At 39.0% G+C, this 12,760-nt stretch overlaps 2 protein-coding genes across 2 annotated transcripts; both read right to left on the minus strand.

The window, feature by feature from the left end:
- Nucleotides 1-3,312: 3,312 nt before the first annotated feature.
- On the minus strand, nt 3,313-4,245 carry LOC138420534 (olfactory receptor 2AG2-like). Its single transcript, XM_069553770.1, has one exon. The coding sequence runs from the start codon at nt 4,243-4,245 to the stop codon at nt 3,313-3,315; it is 933 nt and encodes a 310-aa protein (XP_069409871.1).
- Nucleotides 4,246-11,094: 6,849 nt separating this feature from the next.
- Nucleotides 11,095-12,036, minus strand: LOC138420594 (olfactory receptor 2D3-like). Its single transcript, XM_069553905.1, has one exon. The coding sequence runs from the start codon at nt 12,016-12,018 to the stop codon at nt 11,095-11,097; it is 924 nt and encodes a 307-aa protein (XP_069410006.1). The 5' UTR covers nt 12,019-12,036.
- Between the last annotated feature and the right edge of the window lie 724 nt (nt 12,037-12,760).

Below are 12,760 nucleotides of genomic sequence, written 5' to 3' on the forward strand. Positions count from 1 at the left end.
GACCAATGGAACTAGAGAACAGGAGCAAAAACATTCTCTACTGCTAGACTTACAAGGCAGCATATAGTCAAGCAATTATAAATACAGTAATAGTAATAATAAACACATACTATTGAAAGGTGATTAAGAATACTAATAAGAAAATCAGCTATTTAGAAACACAAATTAACTTAAAGCTCACCATTCATCATATACCTAAATAAACTGCAGATTAAACAGTCAAATGTCACTTATGAAATTATTAAGCAAATCTAAAAGAAATTTGAAAATAATTTCTGAACAAAGAATGGGAAATGTAAGGAACTACAAACAGCTACAAATAAAAAAAACTCATTAGATGAAGCAAAATAAGTAATATAAAAAAAAACATCTGTTACATTTTCACTGATATGTTTAATAAATAAGCAAAGCAAGTTTCAAATGATAAGACAGCTCCATAAAGTGTACAATAGACAGGCACTTCCAGCTCAACATTATGACAGAATGGAAAGGGTTTCTAAATTACTTGTTAGCAATCTGTCTGTTTATAACAAGAATTTAAAAGTAGTTTCTTTGCTTACACCCCACTACTTCCACTTCTACAATTTGACCTAACATAAAATATACCCTTATGTAGGAAAATTTGGAGAGACAAAATTAAGTGTAAGGAAATCCCTAAATACATTATAGCAGATTCATATGATGACATTATGTAGTCATCATATTTTTTATGAATATGAAGTTTTTAAAACTTAATTATGAAGTTTTATCAAGAATATTTACTAGTTATTCATGTAATAGTTCGCGTGGTTTATGGAGAAGGCAGTGGCAACCCACTCCAGTACTCTTGCCTAGAAAATCCCATGGACAGAGGAGCCTGGTAGGCTGCAGTCCATGGGGTCGTGAAGAGTTGGACATGACTGAGTGATTTCACTTTCAATTTTCACTTTCATGCATTGGAGAAGGAAATGGCAACCCACTCCAGTGTTCTTGCCTGAAGAATCCCAGGGACGGGGGAGTCTGGTGGGCTGCCATCTATGGGGTTGCACAGAATCGGACACGACTGAAGCGACTTAGCAGCAGCAACAGCAGCATGGTTTAAGCACTTTGACAAGCTTTGGTCTAACTGCCTTATCATCTTATTCAAGACTCCCTAAAACATCATGAAATCATCATGAGTTCTATTAATATCACTGTTTTTCAGATGAGCAAACTGAGAAACAAACAATTTAATTTAGTGTTCAAAGATGCACAGATGATAAAAGGAATCAACACTCTCTCCCTCCCTGCTACTGTCTCTCTTTTCCCCTACACTGTAATGCTCCTTCTTCACAGGAGGAAGTTCACCAAATTTTAAACAACAACAAAGAAATAACAGAACTTTAACCAAAATGTACATAACTATTCAGTAAATTACATATATGTAAAAGCAAAAAATAGAAAATAAGTGATTTTGGCTTCTTTATCAAGTTTCAAGTTTTCTGTTTTTATGATGAACGTGAATTAGTTCCATAGATTATTATATTTGTATTATCATTTATCTTAATAGATTAAGCAATCCAAGATAGTTTTTATAAAGAAAGAGAGTTTTTCTGAGTTTTAACAAAGCATTACCTCAAAAATAATCTCAACTATGTGAGCCAAGGTGTTTTTGGAGCTTCTCAACTGAACAGATTTTAGTTCCCAGTTTTTGTTATAAATCTTCCCACACTGATACATTGAATGATAAAAATAAAGCATATCTAAACTAATAAATATGCTTCCCTGGTAGCTGAGATAGTAAAGGATTTGCCTGCCAACATGGGAGACCTGGGTTCAATCCCTGGGTCGGGAAGATCTGCTGAAGAAGGGAATGGCAACCCACTCCAGTATTCTTGCTTGGAGAATTCCATGGACAGAGAAACCTGGAGGGCTACAGTCCATGGGATTGCAAAGAGTCAGATACGACTGAGTGACTAAATTTCATTCTAAGCTAATAGAGAGTGAATTATATTTGATAGTCTTCCTTTCCTGTGGACATAGACATATAAATATATTTACCATGCAATTATTCTGATGTTTGAAAACAGGTCTGTATGCATGTAAATTATATATTTTTTTTAAAAAATCAAGCAAATACACATCACATCACTCTCACTGCTATTGTATCTCCAGTCCTCATTTGAAATCTGAGAATTTCCACATTCTATTTTATTCATTTCTATAATTTTAATTTCAGGCAATATAAAAATGTCCCATTTAGCTTTTTTAACTCTCAACGTAAGGGCTTCCCTGGTGGCTCTGATGGTATAGAATCCGTCTGCAATGTGAGAGACTCAGGTTCGATCCTTGGGTCAGGAAGATCCCCAGGAGAAGGGAATGGCAGTGCACTCCAGTATTCTTGCCTGGTGAATCCCATTGACAGAGGAGCCTGGTGGGCTACAGTCCATGCGATTGCAAAGAGTCGGACATGACAGAGTGACTAACAATTTCACTTTAACACATTCAACATAAGTATTTGTACAAATACAGTCACAAATTGATTATTCTTTCCAACTAATTGCTTGAACAACCATCTACCTAACAAGACAAGAAGCCCAAGATGTCTTCTGAAGATATTTCTCTCTACAACTAAGAATCCAGTTCAAATGAAAGCAGTCCTCCTCTGATTTTAAGAGGCTGTTGGAGTTTGCTCAGCCTGTTATTAGCTATACCATTATCACTGCTATATGATATTGAAATTGAAACTTAGTTTATCACGTCTGCAGCCATGAAATTTAAAGATGATTGCTCTTTGGAAGAAAAGCTAAGACAAACCTAGACAGCATTTAAAAAGGAGACACATTGCTTTGCCCACAAAGGCCTGCCTAGTCAATCTATGGATTTTCCAGTGGTCATGTATGGATGTGAGAGCTGAACCATTAAGAAGGCTGAGCACTGAAGAATTGATGCTTTTGAACTGTGGTGTTGGAGAAGACTCTTGAGAGTCCCTTGGATTGCAAGGAGATCCAACCAGTCCATCCTAAAGAAAATCAGTCTTGAATATTCATTGGAAGGACTTATCCTGAAGTTGAACCTCCAGTTCTTTGGCCACCTGATGCGAAGAGCTGACTCATTAGAAAAGACCCTGATGCTGGGAAAGATTGAAGGCGGGAGGAGAAGGGGATGACAGAGGACAAGATGGTTGGATGGCATCTACTCAAATGACATGAGTTTGAGCAAGCTCCGGGAGAAATGGCGAAGGACAGGAAAGCCTGGAGTGCTGCAGTCCATGGGCTCACAAAAAGTCAGACATCAGTGAGTGACTGAACAACAACTACCACATCTACTTGGTAACTGTGTCAGGAGATGTGTCTATAGTATGTGTTTTCCCAGGACCCTCCTCAAAGCCCCCATCACCTCTTTATTCCTCAGGCTGTAGATGAGGGGGTTCAGGGCTGGGATGACAATTGTGTAGAAGACAGAAATGATGTTGTCTTGCTTGGGGCTGTGGAGGGAACTGGGCAGAACATACATGAATGTGGCCGCTCCATAGAACATCCCGACCATAGTCAGGTGGGAAGAGCAGGTGACCAGGGCTTTCCGCCTCCCTTCATTTGAGGGCATGTGGAGCACAGTAAGTAGAATTAGTGTGTAGGAGGAAACAATGGCAGAAAGCGGGAGCAAGAGGAAAGTCACACCTGTCACATACACCATGAGTTCATATCTGGAAGTATCTGCACAGGCCAACTTCAACAGAGGTGGAATCTCACAGAGCAGGTGGCTGATCTCCTGGGACATGCAGAAAGGGAAGTGCATGGTGTACAAGGTATGTCCTAGAGCACTCAGGGAAGCCAGGACCCAGGATGTGGCCACCATGAGCCAGCAGACCCTCGGCCTCATGAGGACCATGTAGTTCAGAGGATGACAAATGGCCACATACCTGTCATAGGCCATGAAGGCCAGTAGGAGGTCCTCTGCACCACCCAGGGTCAGTGCCAGGAACATCTGAAAGGCACAGCCCCCAAAGGAGATGGTGTTTTCACTGAGCAGATAATCCACGAAGGCCTTGGGAGTGACAACAGATGTGAAGAGGAGGTCCATGAGAGAGAGCTGCCCGAGCAGGAGGTACATGGGCACATGGAGCCGGGCATCCATTGTGATGGCCAGGAGCAGAAAGCCATTGCTGGTGAGGGCCAGCATGTACAGGACTGTGATTGTAGCACAGATCAGCTCAGGAGACAAACTGTCATTCAGAATCCCCATCAATATGAAGCCACTTCCCAGAGTGAAGTTCCAGTGTTCCATTCTGTGTTTCTTTAGTTATGTAGAACCAGAGGGTCTTGATGAAAGTCTTTCTAAGGGAGATTATCTTAGTTTTGTATTGTCTCACATCACTATGGAATTACCAATAAGAATTCTATGAGATGATATCTTTTCCTCTTGGTAGCTAGGTTTGCCTTCTGGCTTCTGAATTTATGAATCTTTTCATTAAGTTATTATAAAGTATCATATAAATTAGAAATAAGCATTTGATCATAGCCTGTCATCTTTAAATAAGATAACCAAGAGAATGAAGCCAAGCAAATATCTGTATAAATAGATAAAATCGTAGCTATCTTCCCAACAAAAAAATTACTCTGCACATTGGCTTTTAATTCAGTTGCTTTTCTGCTTTAAATTTCCTTGGGATTCCAATTCTGTTTTTTCTGCTCCCCTAGACATGACATCTGGCTTCATTTTCCAGTCTCATTGTTCTGAACAGTTTTCTCAACAGGGAACCTGTTGGCTCTTGGACCACTTGGTCTCTTGTGTTCTTGAACTGTCCTCACATCCTTGATGAGCATACTGCTACTTTATAGAAGGGAAGAGGAATTCTGTGCATGACTGAATCACTGGGATAGTATAGATTTTGGAGGTACATATTCAGGAACAGTACAAAAGATGTTTGCCTATCTTCAGGTAATGGTAAGATGTTTTCTCAGGAGGAATGAGGATAGAAATGAAGGTGATGCATGAGATTTGAAAAGATATGGCAAGGTATTTGTGTTTAGGGTACATGATAGAAGGGGTGAGTTATAAAAGAGGGGGATTTATAGAAAAGGTCCAAAGCCATCCCATCACTTGAAAGTCAAAATAAGATCTTGAACAAAAAAAGAGATCCTCTATCTCATAGTATTAGCTGTATGAGGAAAGATGCTGGTTCTGCTGAGCCCTGAATCTCTGTGGAAGTACTGGTGGAAAGATTTGACCAGGAGACCAAGTGGTGTGTGGAACAGTGCTACTTCATTTCCGCTACATGAAAGCAGACCTTTCATAATTGGATGGAGGACTCAGGAGGCACTCTGGAAAAGAAGAGAATAATCCACCAAATGTTTCCTCTTTCCTTTGTATCATCTGCTCTTACCCCTCTCTCTTCAGTTTATGTCACCAACGTTGTCAACTTAGGGTTGGGACCTTTCAGTAGTTGGATGATAAAATCGTAAAATTGGGAGGCTTTTCCAATTGATCTAGTTCCTTTCATTCACTCCATAAATATTTACTAAGCACTTATAATACACCAGGCACTATATCTGATGCTAGGGAAATTGCATGGATGTGAAAAGCCCATTACATAAACATCTACACACATCTACTGGCAATGAAATACGAAGGAAAGTGTAACATACTATGAGTCTATCTAAGTGAAGTATCAGGGAAGGAAACTTTATATAATCACTTCTATGTCACTTATACAAGCTACAGGCTGCAGATGAATATAAGCGGGCTAAGGAAAAAGGGGTCAGAGTGCAATTACAGAGAGAGGAGATAGCACTATAAAGGTCAGGACATTGAAGCAGTACAAGTGCAAGTATCCTTCTTGCACTTATGCCACAGTGAAGTCCAGGCAAGAAGTCAACCAGAAAATCATCTTGTAAAACAGTTTCATCATTCTTTGGGGTCTGAGATCTTTCTCTGGCCTCACAAAACCAGGTCTATATGTTGAAACAAAGAAACAGTGACTGGAAGAACTTCTTTGCCCGTTGGCAGTGACAAAAACACAAATTCAAAGACAATTCTTAGTACTGTTCCTAGTATATATATGACTTGGAATACTTTCCTTGAATTAAAAAGATGAATGGATATATTAATAAAGGGAAGAAAAAAATTAACTGGTTATATTTATCCAGATTTATGCTCCAGGAATTTGGACAGGACTTAAAACAAAAATCAGGACTTGTAAAGTGGTGATACTTAGGACTAAAGATCGTTTCTATCTGCCTTCCTCCCCTTGATTCAGAGCCCTGCTCTCCCTCCTTCCATTCTCTAATTTGTCTCCACTATGGTAATCTGAAGATAAACGCCAGCAAACATATAGTGTGCCTACACAGGAAGAGCCCCCTTTCTGGAAAACTGCTGATGGCGGGTGAATACCTCAGACCAAGGGAAGAGAATGGAAACCGAGATTAACAGAGGGGCATTGTTGTACTTTAAAGGAAATGGTCAGAAAAAGCCAATGAAGAAGATGGAGTCAAAGATTTGGAATCACATCTTTATGTTATTACTCTGTATCACTGTTAGCATACTTTAAAGTATTCATTCACTTCAATTAGCTTTTTCTGTAGCATTGGACTTTAATATCAAGCAGTTGTATATCGAATAGGCACTTCAACTGATTTTAGATTATCCTCTTTTGAGATCCCAGTTTTTTATGGGTACACGTCAAACCGTCTGAGGCCAGGATAATCTAGGTCTAGAGATAATACTGAGACTTTTACCAGGATACCAGCATCAGGAAGTATAGGAACCCAGGTCTTGCCAGTGGAACAGATCAATTGTGGGTATATGTAAGGGTACCTAAAGTATAGAATGGAATGGACGAGTTGTAATGGCTGAGGGACTGAGAATCTAAGAAGCAGAGCAGTGAGGTCTTGACTATATATCTCAAGACTTCCAGATTCCACTTAATTTTCTTGAAACAAAGAAAGAGCCCTTACCTCGGATGGGGAGGGGTTCGGCTGCCTGAGTACACCTACTGCCCTGTGATTCATTTGAGGGATGAAGATGTTCAAGAAGATGAAGAAAGAGGTGATGGTTCTTCTGGCAGGGGAGGATGTAGGCATGTGTACAGCTGTGACTGAAATCAGAGGTCAAAGACACCTCCAGTCACATTGTCAGTCCTCTCTGGAGGTGGAAGTGGATGCCAATGAGCAGATGAGAACCTAGGCAGGATCCTGGGGAAACAAGGAGCTAAATCTCTACGCACAAGCTAAATTCTCCTTGTGAGAAAACCTTCAGAGCCTTGGCATCATTCTAACTGAATTCTTGAACCCGGGTACTCAGATTTTCAGGTATTCCTATCTTACTGGGAGCCATGAAAAAACATGAGAAGGAAATTGACTAAAAAGGTATAAAAGGAGCTGCCCAATGGAGATTCTATACACCAGCCTCACTGTCCCTGGGGTGACAGTAAGCTGGGGCCCTGTCCTGGGAGAGGCATCATGGTCTCATCCCTTCAGCTGACATGACCTCCCCTGAAAATGCTGCTCCAGGAAACAAAATTTTAATGAATCTCCCAGGCATATCTCCTGGCCTCCAACTCCAGCAAACTTTACCCACTAAATGAGCTCTGAGGCATGAGGGCTATGCTTCCCTCACATGGATTTACCGAGGCTGTTTCCAAAGTCCTACTAAATAGACAGTATCAGTGAATGACCTAAGAAGCAAGGGCCCCTGGTTAGCTCTCTTTCCAAATTACAAAGTGTATCTTGTGGGTTCTGTAAATGCTGCCACTCCCCGTCTCCCAAGTTGTGCCTCTAGCCTGGGCCATTATCAGCCAGAGAGAAATGAACTTTGCAGTGCTTCTGTTCGTATCAGGCCTTCCTTCCTTGAGCTTTAATTAGCATCAAAGCACTGATTTATTGGACCTTTCTATACTTTTATGTTTCTTGTTTCTCCCTTTTTCTTTCATTAATTCATGAGTACACATGTGTGCATATTCCTACGCTCAGTTCAAGTGGACTCAGCTGCTTCTAAGATAATGAATGATACAGCACCTGCCTCTATCCATCACTGCTTCAGTTCAGGCCATTCCCTCACCCAGTCTTTTGCCAGGTCCTCCTCATTGTTTAGTCGTTCTTTAGTCACTTATTTTTCCAGAAAATTCTGAAAAATTCTGCTGCTGAAGTTATATCTTTTTTCTTTCAATTTTAAGCAAATGAAAAATACATTTTTTATGTTCTGATTATAAAAAGAATATGCTCAAGAAAATTATTGCAGAAGTACAACAAAAGAAATAAAATACAAGATTTTTTAATTTTTCTCATTAAAAAAACATACCCAAAAGAAGGTTTTACACATGTGAAATGTAAGAGCACATTATTCACAATTAAAAAAAACAAACAAACTGGAAACAAGCTTTATGTCCATCAACAGTGGAATAGATAAATATTCACACAAAAGAGTATCATGCAGCAATCAAAACAAAGGAACCAGAAGGACATACAACCAAACAAATAATTCAGCAATTTAATATTAAGTGAAAAAAAGAGCCCTAAAGATTATGTATCATGGTACTTCATTTATAAGGTTAAAAATTCAGATAATTTTTTTTAATTGGCAGATAATTGTTTTACTATGTTGTGTCGGTTTCTGCTGTACAACAGTGTGAATTAGTCATAATTATACATATATGAGCCTCCCTCCCTGCTCTCATCCCACCTCTCTAGGTCATCACCAAGCACCAGGCTGGGCTCCCTGTGTTATACAGTGGCTTCCCACTAGTTGTCTGTTTCCCACACGATAGTATATATATGTCAATACTACTTTCTTAATTAGTCCCACCCTTTTCTTCCCCCACTGTGTCCACAGTCTCTTTTGCATGTCTGTGTCCCTGTTTTTGCAAATAGGGATTTTTTTAAATAAAAAGTATGGAACACTTTTATAAGAAAAAGGAATAACTTTTATAAGGTTAAAAACTCAGATAAAATCTTTTTAGAGGAATATTTGTGGATTCAGTAAAACTGTATAAAATAGAGCAAAAGAGAATGATGGACGTAGGATCTGGAATAACTAGTTACTACACTGAAGGGAATCAGAGAGAAGGATAATGTATTGAATAATTATTCAATATTAATACTTTTTTAATTTTCTGAATTATACTATTATTAATTATTTGGGACTTAGTCATACTATATTAGAACTGGAAAGGAATTGAAATATCATATAATTTAATCCCATATTGATTTTATAAGTGAGGATTCTTGTTGCCAACAACAAAAGATAAAAAATGAATAACAAAACCACTGCCTGCAGGCACCTATCCAATATCTTTTCTTCTTTGATGGGCAACCTTTCAGTTCTAATTCTTTTTGACTATCCTTTTGCATTGTCACTATTGAGTACCTCTCATTTCTTAAATCTTTTCCTCCTTATATTTATGACACACCACTATGGCCAGATTCCCTTTACAGATCTTGGATTTTTATTAATTTTGTCATTCCATCTTTCAAGTTGGTTTTAATCAGGATGTTTCCAAATGAATAAAGATAATTTCAGAGATAGAAGTCCCATAAACACAAAAATAAGCAATAATGGAGATAGAGAGTGACTAGAAGGCATGTTGTCTTAGACTGTATGTTTCGTGAAGGCCCCTAGAGAGCTGATAGTTTTGTTGAGAATGAACTGTCAATGTTGAGTACAAGTTAAGTGCACCAAGGCTGATTAGCAGAATATTTCAGATGCAAGGAATTTCCAGTGCTAATGATTAGAGGTTGAATGCACTTTTCATTTTTGAGGAAGAAAAGGAAAGTCATTGTGGCTAGAATATAATGAATATAGACCTCCCAGACATTTTAATAAAGAAGCTCAGCGTGAGTTAACTAAGAAAATTATAGAGATTAAAACATTAGTTAGATAATATGATCAATGAGATTTTTTAAAAATTAAAAAAAAAATTTTTTTTTGTTTTGTTTTAATTGTGATCCTGTGTTCATGCAGCTTCTCTTGTTGCTCAGCAGGTAAAGAATCCGCCTGCAATGCAGGAGACCCAGGTTCAATCCCTGGGTAGGGAAGATCCCCTGGAGAAGGCAATGGCTACCCAGCCCAGTATTCTGGCCTGGAGAATTCCTTGGACTGTATAGTCCATGGGGTCACAAAGAACTGGACATGATTAAGCAACTTTCACTTACTTAATGCTCATGCAAATTTCCAAGTTTAATTTTCCATTTAATCATTGTCTTTCTCCTAAAAAGAAGGCATGACCACGCAGTTTTCCATAGTGGCTGCACCAATTTACAACTCCATCAACAATGTAGGAGGATTCCTTTTTCTCCATACCACCACTAGGATTTGTTATTTGTAGACTTTTTAATAATGGCCATTTTGACCAGTGTGAGGTGACTTCTAATAGTTTTGATTTGCATTTCGCAACTAGCAGTGTTGGGTGTCTTTTTAGGTGACAGTTGGCCAACTGACTGGTGGCATTAGTGGTAAAGAATCTACCTGCCAGTGCAGGAGATGCAAGAGATGCAGGTTCAATCCCCGGGTCAAGAAGATCCCCTGGAGTAAGAAATGGCAACCCGCTCCAGTATTCTCACTTGGGAAATTCCATGAACAGAGGAGCCTGGTGGGCTACAGTCCATAGGGTTGTGCTCAGTTGGACACGACTGAACACACACACAGTGACAATGACTGTCTTCTTTGGAGGAATGTCTGTTTCGGTCTTCTGCTCATTTTTTGATTGGGTTGGTTTTTTGTTATTGAGTTGGATGAGCTGTTTGTGTTTTGGAAATTAAGTTCTTGGTTCCATCATTTGCAAATATTTTTCCCAGTCCATAGGTTTTCATTTTGTTCATGGTTTCCTCTGCTGTGCAAAAGTTTGTAAAATATTCCTTCTTTATTTAGCTTTTGAAAGAGTTACCTCTTAAAAGAGTTATACTTGTGTTATCTTGTGAATTTCAAGTTTTTTAAGAAAGGCATTAAGTTACTCATATTTTGAGATTCTGGGCATAGTGTTTTCATAGGGTAGGCATTCAGTGAATATTTGTAGAGAAGAAAATCAACTGAGGTAAACAAGGCAAGGAGAGAAAAGAATGAAGCTAGTAGAGCTATTGTTATCTATCAAAGTAGTCAAAGTAATTTTTTAAAATGTCAATAATCATTGCCTCTGAATGCTGACTATCTTCCAGCCAGTTTTCTCAGAGCTCCCTTCACATCCTTGTTCCTCAGGCTGTAAATTATAGGGTTCAACATTGAAGTCATAACTGAATAGAACAAAGAAATGACCTTATCCCTTTCATTCATTGTCTTGGAATTGGGTCTCATGTAGGCAAATATTCCAGAACCATAGTAGAGAACCACAACAGTGAGATGGGAGCTACAGGTAGAGAACACCTTGAGCCTGCCCTCCCCTGACTGCATCCGAATCACAGTGGAGATAATATGCCAATAAGAGACCAGGATGAGAGAGACAGGAGCTAGGAGAACAATCACACCCATTGAAAAGAGGGCCATTTCAGCATTGTAGGTGTCTGCAGAAGCCAGCTTCAGGAGTGCAGGAGGTTCACAAAAATAGTGATTAATTATGTTCTGTCCCTGGTAGGGGAGACAGAGTGTAAATGCACTGTCCACTGAACATACAAATGCCCCACTGATCCAGGACACTATGGCCAGCTGGACACAAACCCTGTGGTTCATGAGAGTAGAATAGTGTAGGGGCCTGAAGACTGCCACATAACGGTCATAGGACATCATTGCCAGAAGAGCACACTCTGTACACCCTGCTAGGAGGAAGACAACTATCTGTAGTGAGCACCCAGCAAAGGAAATGGTTTTCTTTTTCACAAGGAAGTGGACCAACATCTGGGGAACGATGCTTGTAGAGAAACAAAGATCAACAAAGGACAAGTTTTTGAGGAAAAAGTACATGGGAGTGTGAAGTCGAGGGTCAGTTTGGATAAGGATTATTATGAGCAGGTTTCCAAAAACAGAGAGAAGGTAAATGATCAGGAAAACACAGAACAACAAGATTTGGATCTTTGGATCCTGTGAAAGTCCCAGCAAGGTAAATTCAAGCACAAAAGTTTGGTTTCCTTCTCCCATTGATGTTTGTCCCTGTTTACCTGTCATCAGAAGGAGAGTAGATGCATTCTGAATGTTTGATTTCACAAGCTTTATAAACAAGTGTAACGTTAACAAGTGTACTTTGGGGACTATTTGCTTCCAGCTGCTTCCTACAATGTGCCAGTTAGCATTAGAATGCATATTGTCATTTCCACCAATTTATATAGCTTTTTAAACCCAGTTTTCCTTGCTTGATCCACTTGGCAGTCTGAGTATAACAGTCTATACAGTTTCCTGACAACTCCTGACAACAAGGTAATTTACATATTGTTAAATTACTGTGAAAATATGTTACAGGTATTGTCTTTGTTTTGATTTCATTTTTTCACCTCAAGAAATATTTTGTACTTGTGAGAATCAGCAGTCTAAGAATGAGGTGAACTTATTTTGTCAATACAAACCGCTCACGTTTTATATTTCAAAATTTAAAAAAATTGGGGTCAATGTCAAATTTGTCCATAATACTCCCAAAACATGGCTTGGGAGTTCAAACAGATAAATCATTGTTATTAATTCTTGCATTTTTCCATTGTGTTTTTACAAAGAGGCTTAAGTAGCAATCCAAACAGGACAAGGAAGAAAAGAGGAAGTTATGACCATGGGCTATAATCCTGACCCTTGTACAAATATTTCACATGATAAAGAGGAATTTCTGAAAGGAATATTACACAGCCCTGACACACAACTTCAGCTCACCTCAGATCTCAGGTTTAGCCATGGT

Source organism: Ovis canadensis, chromosome 15, assembly GCF_042477335.2.
Source record: "Ovis canadensis isolate MfBH-ARS-UI-01 breed Bighorn chromosome 15, ARS-UI_OviCan_v2, whole genome shotgun sequence".
Classification (NCBI taxonomy): Eukaryota; Metazoa; Chordata; class Mammalia; order Artiodactyla; family Bovidae; genus Ovis; species Ovis canadensis.

What these genes read in the sequence shown, in the direction of transcription:
- LOC138420534 (XM_069553770.1), bottom strand. Translation starts at nt 4,245, where the DNA reads ATGGAACACTGGAACTTCACTCTGGGAAGTGGCTTCATATTGATGGGG.
- LOC138420594 (XM_069553905.1), bottom strand. Translation starts at nt 12,018, where the DNA reads ATGGGAGAAGGAAACCAAACTTTTGTGCTTGAATTTACCTTGCTGGGA.